The sequence below is a fragment of the Haliotis rubra genome, unplaced genomic scaffold (genome assembly GCF_003918875.1).
Source record: "Haliotis rubra isolate DU_JTF1 unplaced genomic scaffold, ASM391887v1 Scf135, whole genome shotgun sequence".
NCBI lineage: Eukaryota > Metazoa > Mollusca > Gastropoda > Lepetellida > Haliotidae > Haliotis > Haliotis rubra.
In genome coordinates, this window is record NW_025765281.1 from 82,161 (window position 1) to 108,709 (window position 26,549).

Genomic DNA, 26,549 nt, shown 5'->3' on the forward strand with positions numbered 1-26,549 from the left:
TGGAAACATGAAATATCAATGGCCAGTATGTTACATGTTGAAGAATTTCTCAACTTAGGATAGGATGATGTCAGATAATAATCATAGCAATCACAGCTCAACTCATTGTCCAAGATAATCCCCATGGAGTTACTGAAGATAAAACTGTATGGGGGATCGAGTTCCATTTCCCCTGAGCAAGTAACAACAATATTGGAATTCTCACCAAAATGTCACTCCATTTGATGAAACCATGGTTGGCCAAGTCATCTATGGTGCAACAATTCACTGTATTCACTTCCTAAACATGTCAGAAGGCTCTGATTTGGAACTCGAATTATAATTCAACTTAAAAAATGTTGTCTTGGCTTGCCAGCACGACATCTTGAAAAACCTCTGTGGCCTGAGCCACTCTCCTCTTATCGCCTCCTGCTGATAGAGCTGGAATACTGTTCTCAGTGGTGTGAAACCAATACTCACTTACTAACAGCAGTTGAAATCATGGAGTTGATGATGCATACTATTTTATCATTAGAAATATATCAACTTCCCAATACAAGTTGTAAATTTCCCTTAAAATCAATGCACCTGTAAACCCGCATACCAGAGTTTTAAATGTGTGTTGGCTGCAGAACATGTTCTTCATGGAGAGTGGTAATTTACTGTGTTCATTTTTAACTTTGCGGAAGGAGAAAGTCAGGTAAGTGTGTTCGGTGTCTGCACCTTGGCCATGTTTATTCTGTGTAAGTGTGCATGTTGTGCATCTGTTGGTACACCACCCCTATATTCCTCGGATTATACTTTTTTTTATCATTTTACCTTTTTTGTCATTTCAGTTGTGTTTCTTCTTTTAGATTTACTGTGTAGCATGTGCACTGGTCATGAAAAGAATAGCTAGTTGTTAGGAATACATTTGCTTCTTGGATCTACTTTATGTATTAGGTTGATTATCATTTGCATTGGAGTGTATGGTTTGCTTTGCCTGTACGATGTATCCTGGAGTAGACTTGGTGGTGTCTGGTGGTTAAAGCTTTGGCTCCTCACACTAAAGACCCTGGGGTCCCTTCCACAAAGCGATCATAGTGCTACAACCATCATATTTCTGTACTTCACATAGACTTGTGATAGTCATACAGGCAGAATCGCTTTCTGGAATGAGGCCAGGGATACAATGAGTGATGCTATTCTCAGTGTCTCATGCACTCCTTCGCCCAAAGCTGAATAAAAACTCAAAATAATCACAAGTTCACAATTGTTTGTTTTTTAAACTCCCATTTGAAAATGTAGATATTGCACAATATTCTCTGTGTAGTAGTAGATGCATGTATCAAAGAGGACTTGTTCTCAACTACAGTTGATGTTTGACATACCGTTCCATAAATGACTTGTCCCCAGGAATGTCAACTGTCAGTTGTTAGGGAAACCATACAATAATGACATTTGTGTTATATTTTGTGATTAAATTAAACAATCAATATGAACTTATGAATACAGATAAGTGATTTTATACAGAACGTAATGCAGGTCATAACTAATGTTTCAAATTTTCAGAGCAAATGTTTAGAACAATGAGGGTTTTAATGTATTGAGAGTAGCACTGATCCTGATTGCAATGAGGTAATTGGCTGGTACATGACCACTAATGTGGGTGCTCTCCTTGTACAGGACATACACGTTACACACCTGGGTCTGGCTTCTACAAAATGCAACCTGTGCAGCTACTCCAAGCGCCGACAAGAGCACCCTCATCCGACACCTGCGCATTACACAACGGAGAGCTGACCCTTCCAGTGCCTCATCTGTGACTTTGCCTTCACCACAAAAGCTAACTGTGAGGAGGCATGTCAGGTGAGAAGATTTTTCAGACTTACCAGGCCACAGTAAGCAGGCTTTTATTGTCAGTCCTGAGACTCTGCAAAATAGCTGCAACTGGACCATTTCCCACCCTTCACCAGTTAGGCCGCACCAATTTTATTTCTTGTTTTATGGCTTTTTTCCTAAGAAAACCTAAAGGCAGGAGGGAAAAAGTCTAACAATATAAAAATAAAATAAAAACAAAAAGTAATGTTCTTTTTAAGTATTAAAAGTATTTTACTTTTGGCAATTTATGAAGTGTATATGGGGCAAAAACAATCTAAAAAAGATTTTCTTGAAAGTTTACATTTTTGGCCAATAAAACATTAGGATTTAATTTTTGAGCAGGGAAAATTAATAAAAAAATTATTTTTCCTTATCCTGACTCATGCTCTTTTGCTTGTCTTCTTCTTCTTGCGAACATAGTGGAACACTTGTATCTCCTTATTTGAAGCTCCCTTCAAAATAAAATCACTAATTGGTACTCACCACGAGTTGCTCCCCTTTGTCTCCCCTGGCGGGAAAAGGTGTCGCCACCCTCTGGCCATGTGCTTCACTCTCTCCTTCTTCGCCCAGTGAGCAGGATGTGAGAGCGCCTTGTGTCTCCTTACACACATATCCTTTGATAATCTCTTAGTTTTACCTCTCATAGGTTACTATAGAGGTATAGCTAGTATCCTTTATTATTTGTATTGATTAATTATCGTATTTCTACTGTTTATTCACTTGTATTCGTGATTGTTCAGCTAGCTTTACGTTCATGAAAATCTGTACGATTTGTAGATTACGTTTTTCTGCCTCCGATCCACATGTAATATGCCCTAGTTGTTCTACGCGTGTCGTTTAATTCACGTTGCAGTTACTGCATTAATTTATCTCATTCTGCATTTAATAAATATCATCTTTAAGGCGTCTTAAGGCGTGCTGCAGATAGATCACGCAAACAAAGGGCAAAACATGGCAGAGAGTCCAGATATTCCTTCCAGTCAGCTGCTAGCGATCGACTCTCTCCCGCCTGGTGTTCTGCTAGAGACCCCGCGCAGAGGAACGTGGGACGCCAGTCCGTTACCTCGAAGAAAGCGACCGGCCTCCCAGACATCCCGCCATTGCAGACTAAGTCTAAGAGGGCCTCATCGTCCGTCTCAACGCAGATTGAGGACACCCAGGGCAGCGCAGACTTCAAAGGAAATCTCACGAAGACAGCAAGAACTTTCTCAGCCCGAGATCGCTCCAGCAGCAGAGTTGGGCCTCTCACGATGATCAGCCGATAATCATCCCCGACTTACGGCAGAAGAAGCTGACGGTGTCAGCGACTGTGACTTCTGCAGAGATCTCCATGCAGCCTGATGCCTCTACACCGCATCGTCAGACGTCATTGATGTGAACCCCATCGCTTAGAAAGGCGCCCGACTTGACTTCGTCACAGATCATCCCAGAAGACATGATGCGCAGATTATGAACATCATGGAGGACCACTACAAACCGCGCAAGCGAAAGGGTCCGAGAGTTTCGCCGAAGGCTCCAACGTGAACAGCACCCCAGAGGCACCCCCGTCCAACGTAGCAGCCAAGACGATGTCACCTTCGCGAAGGAAGTCCCGCACCACCTTGACGAAGGACCTAGATGTACAGCCTTCGCGAAGGCCAGCCGCTGGCGGGGAGAGATCATCACCATCTTCGATTTCATCTCTAGATATGGACTCAGACCATCAGACATCACGGAAGCCTTCGCGAAGGTCATATCATCGATCCCCCGGACCGGACGCAAATGAAGCTTCGCGAAGGCATTCGCGAAGGACATATGATTCCAGATCTTCATCATCTAGAAGAACATCGAGGGACTGCGAAGAGCTTGAAGCTATCAACATTCACCTCACAAGTCTCTCGAGAAGATCATCCCATAGACGATCTCCACTCCGCTCATCACCAGGTCGATCACCCATCAGATCTCCACATAGAAGCACAAGTCAACTAGATCGCCACAAACCTCATCAGATATACAGACAGCTACACGCAGTCCCGAAGAGCATCTACAATTTATTAATGATGATGGTTTTGAGGATGATGGAGGAATCATATTTTCTGATGCAGAGATACGGTATTGGATGGTCAATAACCTAGATCTCACATCACCATCTAAAAGTGGCAATACAGCTCAGACGTATTTGATGAAGGAAGATGATCCAGATGCAATCACTCTACCCCGATCGACCGATTAGCGGCAGTGCCACAGAATCTAGATGCAGCTTTCCAGAAAGCTCACGAAAGTTCAGATACCACATCTGCCCAACTTTCAAGCCAAAGAAGTTCTCCACGCGATAACATGGACTCCTTCTACAAGGCCCAGGACATCGATGAGAACTATAAGATCATCAGCGATGTAAAGAACAAGATTTACAAGATGGATGATCGCAAGTTGGCTCATATAGAAACCATGACGAGGCATTATGTTCTTTGGGTTAAATAGATCTAGGACGATCAATGAGACTCTTATTACTAGATTCCGGGATTCCACGACGGAAGATGATAGAATGATTTATTCTGCCTTACTTATGCAAAGAAAGATCAGCAGTTTTTAACGGATCATCTTACATCTGTTTCAGCAGCACTGACCTTAGCTCGTCGTCAAGGCCTCCTCGCCTCCTGTAATTGGGGGGAGAACTTTACAGCCCCACTTTATACAGCCCCGTGGTCGACAACATCCATCTTTGACGGAGAAATCGACAAGGTCGCCAAGGAAGTCTCTAAGGATTCCAGGGAAGTCCTTATGATTAGATCGATGGACACACTAGCCAGCGTCATTCGTCAGACTTCACAAAGATACTCAGGCAGATCTAAGTTCACGGGCCTACAAAGAGCAAGAGACAGGAAGATAGCCAGCTCTAGAGGTAAAGATTCTTTTAAATTACGCCAATATGGCAACTATAGAGGAGGATCAGGAAGAGGCAGGACACCCAGAGGTTCCCGCAATTATAGACGCTGAAACACAGGTTCGGAACGACTGGAGTCTTCCACCCCCAGCCGTTCCAGTACAACCAGCTCAAGTGGGTGGACGCCTCCAACTACACTGGGAAAACTGGGGAATACTGCAAGATCCTTACGTCTCCAACATTATTCAACACGGATTTCGTATCCCTCTACAGGCCAAGCCTCCGCTGACAATCAAACCCCCCAAGTTCGATTTACAAGCGCAACAACTACCAAAGATAAAAGAGGCTGTTTCATCACTCCTATCCAAGCAGGCCATAGAAGTAATAGATCAAGCAAACGTCGAACCAGGTTTCTACTCCCCAGTTTTCCTAGTTCCCAAGAAAAACTCCACGGAGAAATACAGACTCATCTACAACATGAGCTTTTTCAACAAGAACTATCCACGCGAAACCACCGAAGTTTCGCGATGATACATTTACCTCAGTTACGCCAGATGATTCGGTCCTATGGACTACATGGGCAGCATAGATCTACAGGATGCCTACTTGCACATCCCCATTCATCCCGATTCCAGGAAATACCTACGATTTACTCTAGAAGGGCTACATTACCAGTGGAAAGTACTCCCATTCGAATATCATCAGCCCCTGGCTATTCCACGAGGATAGCGAAACCGATTATCAAATTTCTACATCGTCAAAGGGCTACGCAGGCGCGTTTTACCTCGACGGACGGGATACAAGTAGATCAAGATCCACTGCGTCTCAAACTACAGTTAAATTACATCATAAAGCTACTAACACAACTAGGTTGGTTAGTAAACTTACGCAAGTCGGACCTAGTACCATCGCAAGACCTACAGTTCCTAGGTATTCGATTCATCACAAATCGCGAACCGTATTATGGTACCAGAAGACCGTTGGCTCAAGATACAACAGACCATTCCACCAGCTCTACTCTCTCCGTTACCACCACTCGCCAATGGCAGAGCCTACTAGGTCTTCTCACATCAGCCCAAGACATGACTGTCACAGGCAGATTACAGTTCACGCCCCCTACAGGTCCTCATCAACGACATCTCAGCGATGTACAACCATTCAGTCTACCGAAACATCTCAGACCACATCTACTATGGTGGACCAAGAAATCGAATGTCTGCGAAGGGATTTGTTTAGCAGAGCAGGAATACAAAACCCATCTGTATGTAGATAGCGTCACTCCAAGGTTGGGGAGCTCATCTCACCAACCACACGATATCAGGGTTATGGAATCAGCAAGAATGCAAACTCCATATAAACAGTCTAGAAATGAAAGCTGTAATCAACGCCATTCTACATTGGAGCACATTTCTACAAAATGGCAGCCTAATGATCCATACAGACAATTCGACAGTGGCGTTTCTACATAAACAAGCAAGGCTCAACGAGATCGATGAACCTTTTGAACCTAAGCTTTCAACTGTTCGATTTAATACAAGATCTAAATCTACATGTCAGAGCAGTGCACATTCGAGAGCCAGAAATATACTAGCAGAAGCTCTCGGCCTCATCTACCATCACCGACAGAGTGGATGATCAACAGGGAAATTTTTGCACAGATAATCAAGCAATTAGGAGCTAATAGACCTATTTCGCCACGCGATTCAACAATCAGCTACCGACATTCGTGTCACCAGTCCCAGACCCCAAGCTTGGGCAACGGACGCTCTAAGTCTATCATGGAAGGCCTCAGTGCATGCAGCGTTTCGCGCCAGCAATAATACCTCAAGTATTACAGAAAATCAGACAAACACAGAGCCTACAACTCACTTTGGTCAGCCCTACTGGTCGGCCAGAGCGTGGTTTCCATACTAATTCAAGAAATCGGGTCAACCAACACTGGAGCTACCCAAGCGCCGCAAACCTGTTAATTCATCCTCACACCAAACAAGTGTGCGGAAACCCAGCAATGTTCCAACTACGCGTATGGACTGTATACAAATGTGTTTAAACAAGAGAGGATATTCTGCCAGGGCGGCAAAAGCAGTCACGCTTTTGCCTTACGTTACTCAACTCGTAACTTATACGACGACAAGTGGCACAGTTTCGGAAAATTATGCAACAAAGAAAGGGTTTACAGCAAGAGAGGCTTCACAACCTCAAGTGGCAGACTATTTGTGTTACCTACGCCAAAACAAACATTTAAAAGGTTCAACGATATCAACATATATCTTGCAGCGCTTAGCTCTGTAATCACCATGAGAACGGGTGTCAAATTGACAAGATCTCCAGAGTTACTGGCCTTACTACTGAGCGTTCGATTGGAGGACCAAAAGCGGAAGTTCCACGCCCCAGCTTGGGATCTGAATGTAGTGTTACAACACCTCACGAAAGTGAGGTCTATGAACCTTTGGAATCGACAAACTTTGAATTTCTCTCACAGAAAACATTGTTTCTGCTATCGCTAGCCACAGCAGCAAGAATGTCTGAAATTCACGCTCTGGATTACGAGGATACAGTTTGATGACAATCATAACACAGCGCACCTCGGATTAAGATGGGATTTCATTGCAAAAATCAACTGCCAGGTCAACCAGACAGATTATTCCACATTCGGCGCTATCCTCTATTCTCGGATCACAAGATACACAAGACCTATCACTGTGTCCGGTAAGAGCTCAAAGTTTATTTCTGACGATCCAAAACAAGGAGAAGATTTCTCAAACGTTTATTCATCCCATTATAAGCCTCTGAATCAAACAGAAGTGTCACGGACCACAATATCTATTTGGATAAGGACTGTCATTCTCCGTGCCTACAAGGCAGCAGGCTTGGACCCACCAACAGCATCAAATCCACATGAGATCAGGGCACTGGCCTCTACCCTCGCCCTACACGGTAACTGTTCCTTGAACACGATTATGGAAGGATGCTATTGGAAATCTAACATGGTATTTGCTAATCACTACCTAAGAGACATCACTACAGAAGATGTCTCTGGCATTCACCATTCGGACCACTGGTCCTCGCTCAGCAACTGACAGTCCCTCAGAGGGCGTTAAAATATTAGCCTCACAAGATTAATATGTATTTTATACACACTCATCTAGCTTATAACTCTAAGGAGTTTTAGGGCTATGTATATATGTTCAGCTTAAGTATTCAACCTTAAGCATATACTTGGATATAGTCAATTTCAGTGCCTCTATCAGAGTCACCTATATATATATATATATAATTTATATGTATTGTTCAATATATTCATAATGTAATTTCCTTTAATGGCTTTATATAACCTATGGTTTTCTTTATACAGGAAACATCCTAAATCTAAGGCTTCATGAAGTTCCCGTAGGGAGATATTACAGTATATCTATACAAAATCACTAATTATAAATCCAAAGTATTCTGTTACCCACCTCCGTTCCATTAGGATGCTACAAACAAAAGAGCATGAGTCAGGATAAGGAAAAATATGTAATTTTTAGAGTAAAATTGATATTTTATACTTATCCTGACTCATGAGGTTAGCTCCCTCCCATCCTCCCACATAACACTTTGGATTTCCCTGTAAATTCAAGTGTTGGGCTCGCTAAATCAGGAGAGAGTGGAGCACATGGCCAGAGGGTGGCGACACCTTTTCCCGCCAGGGGAGACAAAGGGGAGCAACTCGTGGTGAGTACCAATTAGTGATTTTATTTTGAAGGGAGCTTCAAATAAGGAGATACAAGTGTTCCACTATGTTCGCAAGAAGAAGAAGACAAGCAAAAGAGCATGAGTCAGGATAAGTATAAAATATCAATTTTACTCTAAAAATTACATGTTTGTATACTTGAAAAAAACACGATCGGCAGATCCATAAAAAAAGAAATAAATTTGGTCTGGTCTTATTACATTAAACTCCACTTTTTATTGTATGGATTGTTTTCGGCACGATATGGCTGAGATATTGCCGATGTGACGTTAAATAGTAACTCACTCACTCACTATTACATTAAACAATGATACATTGATTCATCCCTACCACCACAATCTGAATTACTTAGTAGTGAAGAAATATGAACCTTATTTCTGGTGTCTCTGCTCCAGGATATTTTAGTATTGCTAACATCAGTGTGAAACGATGAGAACTCATTTAATCACTGACTCACTCACTCTCATGACAGAAAGAAGCATGGCAAGCTAATGAAGGAAGACATTGAGCAGTCCATTGGCTACAACAAGTATGTAATGGACACAGCGTCAAGCATGGACGCCTTCCACTCCCCCGACACGGTCTGCAAGTACTGTGGCATTGACTTCAAGTTCTTCCGAGCCCTCAAGCACCACCTCCGGTCTCACAGCAGCTGCCGACAGAAGCCCTTCCTCTGCCAGAGATGTGATGTTGGCTTCTCCACCAAGGCGAACTGTGTCCGCCACATCCAGAAGCAGCACCTGGAGGTGGGCCAACACCAGATCGAGGGCTTGATCCACGTCAATGAGCCTTCCATGATGGATGACATGGAGAGAGTGACCAGCGACAGTCAGGAGTCGGCCAGCCCAGCTAGTCTCTCCAGTAGTGGTAACTTCCAGGTAAGGAAACGAGATGTTGGGTATACTTGAAGGTACAGCTGGCTAAGGCATCTGTTTGTACAGTCAGGCAGACTTTCATGCCCCACACTGTTCAGTGCCATGTTTGACCAGAAATAGTACTGCGAAAGTGATGTAGGACATCCATACTGACAAGCCTATTAAAATTAAATCTCCCAAAATATCTGTTGTCCTTACTCAAGGCTTTAGCCGACAACATTTCAGAAAACATGTATGTCAAGGTTATTTATCTGTCGTGCGACAATGACTCACTAGTGTAAAGTTATTGAATATTTTCAAGATATATTTGTGTGTGTGATGCTACGATTGTGATGCTGACCTACCTGTGTGTTGTAGGTTTCCCCCAGTCCCCCCGCAGCACACAAGGTGGAGCCGTCCTCCCCCACTCCTCCATGCTGGTGAAGCTGGAGCCACACCTCACCTGCACCCAGCCTCTAGACTTCAGTCTGATGAACTCTCCCTTCACCCCCACCCGGGGGCTCAGTGCATGGCTGACCAGCCTATGGATCTGTCTGTCAAGAAGAGGTCACCTTCACCAAATGCATCTGGGAGTTACGTCTTATGATTCAGTGCTCAAAACTTGCCTCCACATTAAGTATCACTTTTGTTAGACCTGCCTGAGGACCTGAGGAGATGTAGACCTTATCGACACTCACTGCAACATTAAATGAAATTCACTCACTCAAACTCATAACATAAATGGCAGGACATACTACAAAAAATACTGGGTTTTTTGTATTCCATCTTGATGCTCTGCAATATTTTTATAATTCCATCTTGACACTTCGTAATAATTCTATTTGCAGCACTTAAAATCAGCCCTGCAAAGTGGTGAGCTCCCCAACAGGTTCTTGCAGTTTTCCCCTCCAGCATCCGACCACAGTCAGAAGGACGAGTTGGATGAGGATGACTTTGTCCTTGTCAGCGACAACAACAACAACAACGACAAGCACAGCTGGGAGATATCTCCACTGTCCATGAAGGAGAAACGTAACAGGGAGGCCAAGAAGATGGCGTTCATGGCCAAATACAGGATGCACTCCCCCAACTCAGGTACAGCTGCTCATGCCAAAAGATGGATTTTTTTCTTAACATCCGTATCTTTACCTGACCTGATTTACAGGTTGCTGTGATAAAGCTGAAATATTGCTGAATACAGCGTCATGGTTACCATAGCGACTGCATGACGTGAACATCTACTATAAGGAATAATGTCATGTTTCTAGGTGGGGATTCTGTGTCCGACCTTGCCTCAGTCCACAAGATCCTCAACAACACAGGAGCCTACAAGTTCAACATGTTCCTTGGAACCAGCTGTGATGCCGAGGAGGAGGACAAAATGTCAGCCTTCAGGAAGCAGCTAATAAACACTGCAATCCACAAACACACATCCCCATGTGACTCTCCCTCCTCCGAAGCCAACAGGGGTTCCCCTGACAAGGGCTCGGCTGAGTCGGATGTACAACTCCTGGCTCAGTCATACAGGGAAGACGTCAGGAGCAACATGAAAGAACAGCAGCAGCAACAGCAGGAGGGGCGAGGAGGGCGATGAAGAGAGAATGTGGTTGACGAGGAAGAGGAAGATGAAAATGGGGAGGAGTCAGGCTTTATTGATGACCAGGAAGAAATGGATTCCAGCAAGCATGGCATGGATCTCGATGTAGGTTCAGGTTGAATTCATGCTAGCATGATTTCATCAACTGTTGTTTGTGCTAGATCTGAAACATCAATGCCTGTTTCATTTATCTGCTGAAGCAGATTCTGTCATGTGTTAAAGGCAGTATAAGCAGTGGAACAAAAAGTCACTCACTTACTATGAAATAGTTTTGGTCATGCATGTTTAGTTAACTTTGGAGCTTTCTGTAAAACCTAAAGACTATTGTAAATATTCTGTTCCCTTAGTCTGTTCTTCAAACTTAGAAATTTGTCATGGCTTCTTGAAGTGCTGAAGGTTTTAACTTTTCCCCAGGAGGAACATGATCTAAGCAATGGACTGTTCCTGAAACACCAGTGAAGAAGAAGCGTGAATTCCCTCACGCAGACTCCCCCACAAGTTGGCATGTCCTTACTGCCCCCGGTCATTTCCATGGGTCAGCTCACTCAACAGGCACCTACTCACACACACAGGTGAGGAATCCTTCTGTGTAAACTGTGTAAAAAGCACTTGCTCACAAACACACAAAAGTTAGGGATTCTTGTTAACAATGTAACAGGGTCCTGCTCAAACTCAGATAAGGAATCCTTGTTAACAATGCAAAAAGTCTGTGCTCACATCAACAAGTTAGGGATCCACGTTAACAGGGTATCAAGCACCTGCTTTCACAGAGATAACAAGTACCTGCTCACACAGTCCTTGTTAACAGTGTAACTAGCACCTGCCCACACACAGATAAGAAATCCTTGTTAACTAGGTAACATGTACCAACACACAAACACAAATTAGGGTCATTTGTTAGTGTAACAAGCACCTACTCACACACGTGTGGAATTCTTGGTATCTGTGTGACAAGCACCTGCTCACACTCTCCCAGACTACACAGTTCAGTGTCTGTTTTACTATGTTGATCCTCCAGGCCAGAAACCATTCAAGTGTCCTCGATGTCCAGTAACCTTCTCCACCAAGTCCAACCGAGAGCGACACCTCATCGCGCAAACCACGGAGTGAACATGTTGGACCCAGCCTCCCGACAGACCATGGACAGACCATACAAGTGTCACCTTTGTGTCTTCAGCTCCTTCTCAACTGAAAGTAGGTCCAGGAGTAGCTAGATTTGCATTTACATGTAGGAAAAACATGAATTGTATGCATAAAAACACCTATACTGTTTGTATTCTGAGGGGCTTGTTGGCTACATATGTGTCCAGGAACCTCAGATCTGCCATTTTTGCCCAGTATGAACCATAATTATATTGTCTATATGTATTTTTGACTCAGTAAATTGAAATTGCCATACAGATGAAGCTGAGCTTAACATTGATGGCTCTGAAGTCATGTCAGTCAGCAGATGGGTTAGCAGTTAAGAGATTAATTGTAAGAAGCTGGTACATAGTCAGGTGAGCTACAGTGCCTGTGGCATAACTTGCTATTTTAGGTGTTTTGACAAGACACCTCATTGAAGGTCTTGTTCCAGGCAACTTGTTGAAGCACTATCAGGAAAGACACAGCGGAGTGAAGCCCGAGCCAGTGCGGAGGGATACCCTATAGAGGGAATGGAAGTGAAGTAGGCAAAGGTATCGACGAGCGATGATAGCTTCTCTGGCGATGACACAAACATGGTGAGGAGCATATTCAGATAATGCAAAGTATTGATTATTGTTGTCTATTTAACATGGTTCATTCTTGGCATCATTGAAAGATATCAACTCACAGCAAGACTATATTGTCTGTTAATTTGAATTGATCAGAAACTATGTCAAAATAATTTTCCAGATCTCTGTCAAGTCCAATGATGCAATGCCAGGTCCAAGTCCTGGTGACAGCGGTTCCGATCTGGACCAATCAAAAGCTGACATGTCCGACTACAGTTCATTCATCCAACAGTACACTTCAGCAGAACTCGAAGGTCAAGTTCAAGGTGATGATGAGGATGATGATGAAGACATCATTGCCTCAGCAGGATCTGGTGAGCGACAAACAAACCCAGAGCGAGACAATTACAATGTGGACAAAATCAAACATTGCTGGAAATGTGGAAAGTCCTTCCCATCACGTAAGATGCTAGTTCGTCATCTGAAGGAACATAATATCGACCTGCCCTTCAAGTGCTATCTCTGTGATGCCTCATTCGACCACAGGAAGGAGTGCCTGCTGCACCAGGAGAAGCACCACACCCGGGACTGGAGCGTCCTGAGGGGAGAAAAGAACAGCGTGGGCTGACATTGACTGCTTTGCCTCCAAGATGGATGTGGTGGTGGGCGTCACTGCGGGCTGGGAATGGAATCCTGGTGGAGGACAATGACGAGGAAGATGGTGGCGAGGAACCCATTGAGTCTGTCACATCCGACTACAACCAGAGGAAGGTCTACTGCTCTCTGTGTCCTAAACGCTTCTGGTCATTGCAGGATCTCCGGCGACACATGCGCTCTCATACAGGTGAGTCCTCTCAAGCTTTGTAATACAGACATTGGTGGAGGCCTGATGGTTGGAATCTGTAGAGATTTGCTTTGGTACATTTAAGAGTTGAATGTAATACATTGACACATATGCTTATTTTCTGAAGTATTATAAACATTAAGCTTTAACAGGTTAATATTACTTTGTTGCTTATGCAAGGTAACATAAGTTTGACATCTACCATAGATAAATTTCCTGTGGTACTACAATTATCAATTTAAATACAGATATTAAGTAGTATCTGTTGTAGCAAAGTACCACCAATCTTGATTCAGGAAATTTGTTAAGTTGAATATGCCATTCATAATATGTTCTTGTATACCATCCTGTGCTTATCTTCATATAGAAGTGAGGAGTTATCTCCCTTGAAGGTACTTATTATACCAGTACTATTCAATATACACTGGCCTATATATTAGGTATGTACCACCCTGTGACATGAGTCTTGTGCTGCTGTAGGGGAGCGCCCCTTTGAGTGTGACGTGTGTCAGAAGAGGTTCACTTTGAAGCACAGTATGATGCGACATCGCAAGAAGCACCTGCCTGGCTCCCTCTCCCGCTCTCTCTCCCCTGCATTCAGTGATGATGAGGACATTGTCCATAATGAGGAAACTGTTCTGCCTGGTCAGTGTTTATGTGGATTACCAACTCATTCTTTGTAAATTGTGCCCCACTGTAAATCATTGTGCCCACTGTATGTCATTGTGCCCCCATTTTGTGTCTCTGCTACCATGACTGTGTGTCATCTAGACTCCTGCTCACTAGCTTAACTTTCAAACTTAGGACTTTTCTACAATTCCAGTTTTCTGAAATCAAGAGGTATTTTACCATTGCAGTTAAGCATTGCATTCAACACATTGACAGAGCTGTTCCTCACTGTGTTATCAGTGCAATAAAGCTCACCACTTTAAGTCTCTATATGTTTAATTGTTTACATTCCAATTTGGAAGTATTTGCTGAGCTAGTGGACATATATCTTGGAAGTAATAAAAGCCATTATATTTCAGGGCCTGAACAATTAGAGGGAGAAGTGCTCTCCGTTACCATCTGACCACAAACACAAGGAGAGATAACCCTGTCGTACATGTTTCCAGGAGTTACACCTTGGATAAGATGATGAAAGAAGTTCAGAATTTGTGAATAATGAAAATATCTAACAGATGTATTTCTTATCTCATCCTTTGTTACAATGTAGTTTGTTCATAACCTTGATTCTGAGATAAAGTTTCTCAATGCCTCTTTTACAACTGTCATTGTTTACACTGTCTCTGCTACAGGTGTTTGTACCTGAGAGGACCTCCGCCAGCATGGTGCCCCAGATGAATGGGGGGAGTGATGACCATGACAGGGATGATGACATTTTGCACAACCTCCTGGGAGTGGACGAGTCAACCATCAACACTATGCTGGACTCGGCTGATTCTGCAGCCAAGATGCTGGGCTTCAAATAAAATAACATGGACGTGAAGATGCTCCATGTCCAAATATGGAGGAAGGTGTGTCCCTGTGTCATTGTGTGATGTCCTTGAACCTTGTCTGAACTGGCTGAAGTCTGGTTGGGAGGCAGATAACACAAGTTTCATATAACGGATGGCGTCAGGATCCAGTAAATATGCAAATGAGGTCTTCCAGCAGGAACTACGTCCATCCAACGATTCAATGTCTGCTTTATGCAATGTGTCTGCATTGGGGTTTTCTGAGTTGTGGGTGATTTTGTAGACAAACCTGGCTGCAACTCCTATGGGACTATTTGACAGTTGAGCCGCTTTACTCAAGAACTGTATACAAATGTAGTTCTTTGGGTGAAAATATGACTTAAACATTAATCATTGCCTTCATCTGTTTCTATAAAGTCACCATAAAAATTCCAATGCCTGATCTTGGACACATATTTTACGGAGAAGGTTGATCTCTGTATGTCTGGTTGTGAGCCCATGATCTTAATGATTTGTCGAAGCCTGTTTTTGTGACTTATGGTAGCTGTGCTGAGCTGGTGCTATACTATAGGTTACAACACCTTGCTGTCAGCTGACTGACTCGAATGATAATGCCATAATCTACCCTGTTGAATATAGAAGTATTGCTGGCATAATTAAACTGTGGTGAAGATTGAGTGATCAAGGGTTGCCCTTGATATTGCCACCAGTGTACATAGTGAGAGCTGGACATGTGGTGCCATCTTGGAACATCACAAACTTCCATATCCCAGAGGGAATTGTTTAGCGTTAGACCAACTGTGTCCAGATCCCCTACTGATCCCCTACTGACGTTCTATATTTAAACCAAAGCCAGGATATGTATATCTTGCAATATGCAAATATTATCAGCAGTATGCTTTTTACATACATAGTATTTTTGCTTGTACAAGTTGACTTTAGCTGTTTGTGTTTGGGAGGAATGTGTCTTGGAGTAAAAGCTAAATTATTAAAACCAGCATTATGATGTGGTTACAACGGTTATATCGTGGTTGTGTGTGCAGCATTACAAAGTTGTTACAATGTAGTACTGCTGTTGATACAGTTTGTTACTTTATATCTGTTTACTTTTCGGGACAGTATCCTACTTAAGTGGACTTGTCACGTGTGTATATATTTGTATAAACTTGTGAAACATTCCTTGTTTACTACTGGTATAGTGTATATTGTGTTATTATGGTCCTTGTCTCATGTGAATATGCCTTAAATTCGTCCAATTAGAGATAATCATTGAAGAAGTTGTTAATTTATAGACTTGATAATTTCCCAAGGAATATATATTTATTTGGTTATTATCATCATACAGACATCATTCCACAGATTGTGATTTTATTACTGTAAATATTTATTTTATATTTTCATATTTAATGAAATTTGTCATTTTTACAAATATTTTTGTATTCATTACACATATGTTGATGATGCTGAGAGCATCTGGATGTGTCCATGCTAGAGAAATGATCTGAAGAGTAGACTAGGTTGTCAAAGTGCCTTGAGACGTACAGCTGTTTCCCTATACTGTTGCTGTGTTGCTTACACAGAGCAAGACCCTCAGCTGCTTGTCGTTTATTCTGTTTAAGATTGTCTTGAAACATATACATATCTAGTAGGGATTTAGTGCTATAAAGTTATCCCGTCAAATTTCAAATTGATTGACTGTTCCAAGTTTTGCTCTGGTATACAATACATGTGTAGTATGAGAAATGCTTTACATATTTCATATGTAAACTTACCTAGATGTTTTGATTAGCTTCAAAATAGCCTAAAATGGATAGTATGAATTTTCTTGATTTATTTGTTTGAACTACAAGTTTAGGAATTGCTCTAATCATATTTGATGAGTTCAAGCATTATTTGTTCTGCTTCCAGAATTAGTAGTATTGCCACAGAGTATGATTTGCGAATTAGCGTAGTGTAGGATCAGGCCCAAGTATTTCATCAGCATTACAGGAGTATTCACACATGGTTTATAGTTTTAATATTGCTCATATTTTGGGGATGTCAAACTCAGTTTTGCAATAATTTCCTCTTTTTTTCATCCCACTTTCCTAACATTTTCAACTAGTATTACAGTTTTTTACTCCTCCGACGGTCGTTACAGACAAAACTAGATTTAGATGTTTTGCGTTCTATAAATGGCTTGAAGATAGTATTGGAATATGCATAATGTATGGGAGTGTGTTTAACTTATTACACAAGTGTTCAGTGCCTATTGTGTGGCAGCAGATAAGCTTTGTATTGTCAGCATTTACAGCATAAATGAAATTGTTCAATCATAATGAAATATATTTTTTGTTTTATAGAATACTTTTTGATTGAGAAATTCATGTCAATATTTTGCAATATGTGTTTGATCTGTTGTGTATTTGTTGTGTTTTTTTAATGAATTTAGAGATCTGAGACTTAGTATTTGGCAAATGTTCAGTGTCGCCAGTAGACTGTTACTAACGTGTTATACCACCCTGTTATAGCTCAGTCTGTTCTTATATAGCCTGAATTTTAAAAATTGACAGAATGGCTGAGCTGTTTTCTTTCATTTCATATCAAGTAATTTTGTCATGAAATATTTAATTTTCTTTTTAATAACAATTTCCTTAAGAAGTTGAAATTGACAAAAAGTTCTGATTGTGTTAGTGCTTCAATTACAGAATGAACATATGTTGCTGGCTGGAGTGATAGGTTTAAATGATGCATACAGTTGTACAGTATTTGTTATAAGGGTTTATGTACAGTAAATAACTCCAATTGTGTGTCCACTCTTGCCAGGAGCGCAGTTGCCTCAGTCGTCTAAGGTGCCGTGATTTGCTGTGCCGAGATAAACCAGAAACGTACAGTCTTGAGTTCAAATCCCGGTCTGATGTCTAGGTAACCATGCTCAAGGGTTTCACCCCATGGTATTCAACTCGGCGTCAGTTATGGCTTTCCTCTCACATCAAGGCGACATGCTTTAATTTGACAAGAATAATGTTCAACGCAGCATTACACCCAACTCACACAGCAACTGTGATCTGTAAACTGTATGGTATTCCCATTGCAGTTCCACTGTATGATGTGAACAGACTACATCTGACATGTGAGTGGAGGTTGACTGGTGTGTGGGGTGGTATAACAGTAATAGTGTCCTGCTGAGGTTACTGTTCATTGGCTGAGTGTTGGTAGTGTTCTGTCACTACTGTTACCACATACAGCCAACTGAACTATGATTATATAGCACTTTACACACCTATAGATGCTTTATGTTCAGGTTTAATTTAACACATACTAAGAAAGTTGGAAGGTATGATTCTCAACTATTGGTATATGCTAGTGGACTGTTAATGGATAAGGGTAGTATCGCCATGCAACTTAAAATGAAATAAATGACAATTTGACGATGATAGGAACAGTGAAAGCTAAACTATGAAAATAGAAATCAATCACATAATTCATTAAATTGACTTTTTTAAGCTTATTGTGTATAAGGATTGTTTAGTATGCAAATTGAAGTTCATACAGAAGTGGAGGATATGATATTCAGTCACAAAAATTGAAGCCAAGATCTGTTTTATTAAGTGAGGATCAATCTTGACAGTTGTAGTAAAGTGTTCAGTATATCAAGGATATAATCAACTGGACTGTCCAGTGTCAATCACATATCTGTGTTTTGTCTGAAGGATATGTGGGATATAAATCAGTTATCTACCTTCCAGTGAATCAGTGCCAAGCCGTCAACCAAATATGCAACATCTTTATGCCATCATGTGATCTGATCATGTGAGATATTGCCACTATGTATTGTCATAATTCTTTCATTTTTGTCAAATATTTGTGACCAAATCTCCATTAATTCATTTTCATAATCAGGGTTTGAAAAATAACCACAAGATAAGCTAATACCTGAACCTTCTGCATTCAGACCTGTGAACAGTTTTACAAACCAAAGGCCATAAGTATTTTTCTCATTAATTTATGAATAAAACAGAACATTCCCCAGTGATGTATCACTTCAGAGATCTAAATCAGTTTTTAAGATGATTATACAAATTATCTATAATACATTTACTTTTGATTTTCTTTCAACCTACTGACCAAACTTTTCATTGTCCAGCTCTGTAAACCAAATATTCCCATATCACTGGCCTTAGTCATGTGGGCCCGATAACTGCAGGGGAGTTAACTCCTAACATTATATGAGAGAGACTGTTAGGGAGTTTCACGGTGACATATATGACCCTCACAATCAGCACTATATGTGGCTGACACATAACTGATACTGCGCAGGTACCGATTGAGGTATGTTGAAAAATCAGCCCAAATATATGCAATCAGTAAGATTTGACTTTTGAAAGTATTATGCAAACTATACTGCTCAACTTTTGATAAGAATACACAATGTACTGAGATACTTCATGCTACATCATCTATATTTGTACCTTGATGGTGTTGAGTGCTGCTTACAATATATAACACTGGATTGCCAAAACCTGATTGGTCAAAAGTTGATTGGTCAAAAGTTGATTATTTATGGACCTGTCATATAGGTGGAATTCTGCGGTATCTTGTGTTAACAACAACAAAACATGAACAGATGTAAGTGGGTTGCTAACAGAAAATAGTTGGCGTATCTCAGTAAGTTGAATAGTGTATTTAGGCATTTTGTTGTTTATACGGTGATTTTAATAAATGTACATTGTGATATTAAATCTGTGATTTAGGGCAAAGTGAAACCATAATTAATCTCAAGCATGTTTTGTCAACATTATTACCACATACTAAAACCACTTGTTTATGGCTTTTAAAGGTCGTACAGTATTTTAGCTGATTCACGTACAGTAAACTTCTAAAATGAGTGTTCATCTGTTATTCATACTAGGTATTGATAACCTTCCTTAAGTATTCACACCAAAGATATTACTAGAAAACAGTATTAACATTGACCGATGTCAAGTTGTGAAATCAAACTGGGTGCCGTTGTACAAAGCGATCTTAGCACTAAGGTGATCGTAACTCCCTTACCTCCCATCGTAACTCCCATACCTCCCATCGTAACTCCCGTAATTTACGACAGTCGTAGTGCTATTGTTGCTTTGTACAACACCACCCTGATACTTAATGCTTACTACATATACGTCAAAGTATTTCCTATCTCGGTGGGGCGGTGGGGTAGCCTAATGATTAAAGCATTGGCTCATCACGCCGAAGACCCGGGTTCGAATCCCCACATGGGTACAATGTGTGAAGCCCATTTCTGGTGTCCCCCTCCGTGATGTTGCTGGAATATTGCTAAAAGCGGCGTAAAACCAAACTCAGTCAGTCCTATCTCGGTCTACAATGTTCATGAAGTGTATGTTATAAAGGTCGGCACTGTACAGAGTGTCGACAGCAGGTACTTGTACAGGTTCATGTATCCTCAACACAAAATGTTGGATAGAAAAAATATTTTGGGGATATTTTTTTAATGGAGACTTAGCACACAATTTCATAGAAATGTCCCCTAAGATGTCGATGATCCCTTTCTTCAGTATATATAAACCTATACTTTACTGTTCAGTATATGTACTATTCCATGTTAAAGCACAGGTAAGAATTTCTTTTATTGTTAACATCTCAATGTAAGAATCAAGTGTCTAGTTCTGTACAGATTGGTTTCTTTGTGACAGTGTGCATTAACAGTTTGCTTTCATTCTAAAGCTTTATGAATCTATTGAATGTGAAGAAACGGACAAGATTGACATGTACAGAATTTTGTTCGTTCATCAGCAGTGTGAGGCAGCAATTTAGTGGTGTTGGTTGTAGAACTGAAAGATGCTTGTACCAGCTGTAGGCAGGCGTGGAGATGCACAGTTATCTCCCTTCCTCTGTCTGGCAAGCTGCAACTAAGGGCGTCCATCCACCTGCACTCGTCAGGTAGTGATAAATACAATAATCTATCTACAACATAATACCATGATGATGTCTGACCTATTTACATAGTCTTTGCCAAAAGAAACAGAATTTAATGTTTGAATTTAAAATTTCTTTAAAAATTGAAGATTGAGTAGATTTAAGGATTTCAACTTTTTTATTCTTTCAGTTGCTATGGCTTGGTAAAGCGCTAGTACCTTGTTGAGCATGTCTATGCACAGGTTGCATTTTGAAACAATACAGAAGTTGAAAACGTAAGCAAACAATGGGATTAATCTTTTGTTGTAAGAGTAATACATTGAGAAATTCCTGCTATCATCTGTTTTAATAATGTGTTTGTAGTTGTTCATTGACTAGGTTGTTTTTTTCACTTCAATGGAAAGTTTGGTTTGATTAGTTTATTGTTTGTAGCAGGTTTAAATTGTGCAGTCTCCATGATGTGTGTGTTCCTGCCTACCTGCTGTCTGACCATATCGGTGTGATACAATTCTATGCTGTAACACTGTCATATCTCATAGTCCAGTATAGTATAAATGATCATCAGCATTATTGAACCAAACCATAACACCACCAGTGTTGAAATGATGGTCAAGGCAAAACCTTACGTAGTACCAACATAGAATTATTTAACCACGTTTTCTGCTTTTGAATACTGTTCTTCATCTTACGTAGAGGTGTAGTTGTGTGTGTGTTAGATTAACTTAATTTATGTGTATCATTCTGCTGAGTGACCTGTTATTTATTTGTTGGTTGACTAGTCTAGACACAGTATTGTTCCTACGTTGGCTGTAGAGTTAACCAGTGACTGTCATGTTACAGGGAGAGACATTCATAGACACCTGCAGCCTCTGTCTATGCAGGTAGAGCAATGGCTTTTCCAGAACCAGACTTCAGGTGTTACCATGGATACAGGCACTTGATGCTTAAATACTGACCAGATAATACTGTAATGAAGACATAGATAGTGTGATCTCAGGCTGACTTTTTCATGCGTACAGATTGTGAAATCAATCCTAATGACCAAATTTTGATGATGTTTTACACCTTAAAGACAAATTTCAGATACATGGGGACCTTGTAAATATATATATATAAATATCTCTCATTATATAATTTAGGTCATATAAATACTTTTATATTATATTTGCCAGCCGTTTTGGTTCTTTTTCCATTCTGTTTCTCTTTATTATTTGCATCAAGTGCCTCAAGCCAGGTATTGGTCCTGATGGACAATTATATTTGTTCCAAAGCAACATATTTTGTAGATCTTTTGCCACCGCTGTTTTATACTATGAGCTTGACAACATTCCAAGGACAGCAGGATCAGACCATGATGTGTCATATTGTACTGATCACCTACTATTGATGACATGTCTGGAGATGTTGAGTAGGAACATGGAGTAAAGCGACAATTGTTGACTAATGGTCATGCAGGTAGATTATATTGTATTTGAATCACATTCCAAACTATTGTTAGGGTTTATTCTGATTTTTTACTTTTAAAAATTATATCAGTTTTTACACTGATGAGATTCTGTTCCTTCCTGTGTGTATGTTGATGACGTGTGTTACTCCATGGATTGGATCTTCTCTCACAGCAGTATTTTGTACTGTGTTATGCCTGAAATAGACCAATGTTACATTGGAAAAGTGTTCAACCTGTCTTTGTCCAAATCCATTGTCTCTAAAATATCCCAAATCATGAAGTAAATTCTTAATACAACACATTTGCATTTGTTATTTCTTGCTATCAATAGGCTTGTGAAGATCCGGGCTAGAATTGGTCTTCAGCAACCCATGCTTGTGGTAAGAGGCGACCAACTGGATCAGGTGGTCAGGCTCTCTGACTTGATTGACACATGTCATCGTATATATATCTACCATTTGCATTGATCGTTGCTCATGCTGTTGATCACTGGATTGTCTGGTCCAGACTCGATTATTTACAGATCGGTGCCATAATGCGGTGTTAAAGAACACACAAACAATCAAAATCCCGTCAATATGCTGACAAGGAGGGGGCGTCACATGCCAAATGGTCTGATATGACCGTATTTGCTGTATAGAGTTGCATTCTTTGGTGATGACACAACCTTATGATCGCTACCATATAGCTTTAATATTGCTGAGTGCTGTGTTAAACAACAAAACAACAAAGCCCTGTTTATGGTTGTTGGTCTGTGAGCACCATACAAGGCTGGTGTGTTTCACCAAAGTTTTAAACATCTGAGATATCAGTTGGAGTGAGTGAGTTTAGGTTTACGCTGCACTCAGCAATATTCCAGCTATATGGCGGCAGTGGTCTGTAAGTCTGTTGGAGCTTTCCTCTCCATATACTTGGAATATTGTTCAAAGCATTTATGAACCCAACTCACTCACTCACTCACTTTGTCCACACTCACTCACTCACTTTGTCCACCACATATATTTATATTATTTGATTTATTAGGATCTGTCAATCCTTCACAACTCAAATTAAAAAAATAATTTTTTCTTTGATTCTGAACCTTTGGGGAGGAATTTCGGGCACTGCATAGGCAGATCCAGAGTGGGAGTGCAGGGGTGCGCACACACACAGCCCCCCTTTGTCCTGAAATGACCATTGAAACACCAGTGAAAAGGAAGTGTGACCCCCACCCCACCCCTTCTCAATAGTGTGCAAACACCCTCCTCCCCCCTCTCTCTCTCAGTCTCTCTCTCTGCCCTTTTTCTCAAAAAGCTGCATCTGTACCTGCACTGATAGATACAGGTGTTCTTTTTAATGACTCCTTCAAAATGTATGACTACACCACGTATAGTATGAGCAGAAATTATTGAGAGTTTTAGGAATATGTTTAATTGGTTGTCTAGTATAAACAACCTTGACCAGCTATCAAGTGCTTGGTTTCACCAAGAGAGACAACTCCGTTAATCCTTTTTCATTAGTTTGTGAAGAGTTATCCCCCTTTGTTTACTTGCTCGCAGACGCCAGTTTCAGTGATACTCAGTATGGATGATTTAGAGAAGAGGAAGTTGATTATATAACAAGGACATCAGATCAGCTAAAGTGATTTCAAGTAGAACAGGCATCCCTTTGTCCACTGTTTATCGTGTTTTGAAAAATATTGCAAATGGATATGGCATTGAGCACCAGGGGAGGCGCAGGTAGGCCCAGAAAATTGACTGTTGGTGACAGGAGGCGGCTTTGTATTCTTGTTTCTAAAAACAAACGAAGGAGTTTAGAAAACGTAAGGCTGGATATGATTGATAGAGGAACTGTGTCTGTCTGTAAGGAAACAATTAGAACTGAGCTGCATGCAATGGGTTGGCAGAAAAGTCGAGGAATTCCATCACCGATCATGAAACCTGAACGAAAGAAGCGAAGGTTGAACTGGTGCTTACAGCATAGAAATGTTAACTGGGACAATGTGATTTTCTCAGATGAAAGTTTTGTGTGGCTGTTTCCTAAAACACTGAAATTCTTGACCAAACAAACTGAAAAACCTTTGTATCGGCGCCCAAAGTACAGTCCGAAATTTAACGTGTGGGGTGGCATATCTGTGTTAGGGGCAACGCCCCTCTGTGTATTTGAAGGGAATATGAACAGTAAGCGGTACACAGATATTCTCGAGGGACATTTACTTCCATCTGCTCACGTGTTCTATGGAAATTTTTGGATTTTCCAGCACGACAACGACCTAAAACATCGTTCAAAGCATTCACAGGCCTGGTTTCGGACCCAACATATGACATTATTACATTTTTTTTTTATTATTAGCCCTGACCTAAATCCAATAGAAAATGTTTTGGGACTTATGAAGAAAACTGTCAATAAGAAAAATCTGACAAATATTGCTGAAATGAAAGAAGAGGTGGTCCGATATTGGGACAGCATGGACCACGACTTTCTAATTTCTTTGATTCGTAGTATACCCCGCAGCATTGAAGCCTGCATTGCTACCCATGGTGACTTGACAAAATACTAACTGTTCACCTGTCTTTGAATCTGGAGTTATGTTCTGCTAATATTCACATTTAATACGTGAGTAACGAGTGAATTTTTTTTTAAAATTACAATCTTTAAATTCTCAATAATTTCTGGTTGTACTGTATCGTCCCCACTGCAGGTTCGCATGGTTTCAGTAGCTACAGAGGTTGTTGTGTAGCCTTGTGGTTAAAGTGTTCGTTCGTCACCGCAAAGGCCCGAGTACGATTTCCCCACATAATTGCCACGTGTCAGCCCATTTCTGTTGCCCCACCGCCGTGAAACTGATGGAATTGTGCGAAAAGCATCGTTAAACCCAATTATCAGTATCTACACCGGCTTTTGTTCAGAAAGCACTCCATGGTTGACCATGGTAAAGAGGCGCACTGAGTACAGTGATGTTTGTTCAGTGAGAACATCGTCCAGAGCTGACAGTCATAGTGACACGTCTCTAGAGGCAAACAGACCATCGCGCCAACGGGTATTGCTGACCTCTATGTCCAGGTACAGTCTTCTCCATACAACGACTATGCATATACAGGGACACTCTAGGCTACTTGGGTTTCCCGAACTTTCCCCATTGTCGGAATGATTGTGCAGATATTGGATGACTTTTCACGAGAGGTAAATATAGCAGGTGCTTTAGAAGAGAACAGGAGAGGTCTTTACACACAATTAGGTCTATCGTGTCAGATTTGAAGAGGAATCGAATGGTGTATTATATACATGAAATAGCTGTGCGATATTGCTGGAAACCCTGCTCTTCAGACTTTTCTGTTAGAACGATGCATTTAGTAAAGATTTGTCCAGTTTAGTAAGCTCAGCTAGCAATAACATGTTTGTTTTGCAGAAAATGATTCTAAAGGCTGAGCTCAGAAGTCGACTCAAAATCTTTTGGCACAGACTGAACATTATCTGTGACATTAGGACTCGGTGAACAGGGTTTCCTCTGTATCTAGTATTGTATGATATGTAGATAGTCACACTTTGATCTCATGTTGACATTTTGACGTCAGGTTTTTCTACTGTTGTATTTCCTGTATCTTGGGCATATAGATACTTTCTTCCATCCTTGTAGTCTAGTCTGAGACTGACCTCTTGATGTGCCCCTGCATGTGTGTGTTCATGCCCCTATATTGTTGACCCAGCGTCATGATTAGCATGGAATAAGAATTATATAATACATGTACAGGAAATCTGTACATTCAAGGCCAAATCATATTTATTAATGGGTTTCATGCCAGTTTAAAAGAAAAATGTTATCCAAGATGCAACTGTCATTGGATGTGATTGGATATGGTATGATGTCAGGTAGAACACAGTGTTTCATCAAGTAAAGAAAGGCAACACACAAATATATGTTTCTGTATGTAATAACGTATGACAGTGTTAGGTGGTATGCGGGTCAGGGGATGAAAATCGAACAGTTGATGCATCCTGGCCTAGTACTGATGTTTGTTATGCTGGTATCCATATTGTCTGTTATATACTGCAGCAGCTGAACGATAGAGTTAAGATGCAATATGCTTCACCTGGGATTACCACAGGCTTTTGTTTCGTGCCACATATGTCACAGATGATGTAGGATTCTGTAACCAAGGCTCCTGATTGTACTGAGAAACAAATGTTGCTCACAGAAAATAATTTATGTTTTAAGATTTGAAAACTTCGGCTAATTTTGATGCCTGAATTGTTTGCTTGTTGATTTTTTAAAACATTATGTGTTAAGTCACCAATATGAAACATGTGGGTTTGACATTTGCATGAATATTGTGTTCATTT

At 40.9% G+C, this 26,549-nt stretch overlaps 1 protein-coding gene across 1 annotated transcript in view; it reads left to right on the forward strand.

The window, feature by feature from the left end:
• The window catches only part of LOC124267962 (ras-responsive element-binding protein 1-like), a 31,886-nt gene extending 16,532 nt beyond the window's left edge, over positions 1-15,354 (forward strand). The window contains 16 exon segments of the mRNA XM_046702961.1: positions 1,698-1,827; positions 8,896-9,313; positions 9,668-9,729; positions 10,179-10,384; positions 10,558-10,867; positions 11,373-11,458; positions 11,905-11,984; positions 11,987-12,080; positions 12,463-12,515; positions 12,557-12,607; positions 12,762-13,205; positions 13,207-13,248; positions 13,283-13,424; positions 13,905-14,069; positions 14,470-14,522; positions 14,723-15,354. Coding sequence (XP_046558917.1) covers positions 1,698-1,827; positions 8,896-9,313; positions 9,668-9,729; positions 10,179-10,384; positions 10,558-10,867; positions 11,373-11,458; positions 11,905-11,984; positions 11,987-12,080; positions 12,463-12,515; positions 12,557-12,607; positions 12,762-13,205; positions 13,207-13,248; positions 13,283-13,424; positions 13,905-14,069; positions 14,470-14,522; positions 14,723-14,896 — 2,510 coding nt within the window. The 3' untranslated portion in view covers positions 14,897-15,354.
• Positions 15,355-26,549: the final 11,195 nt, after the last annotated feature.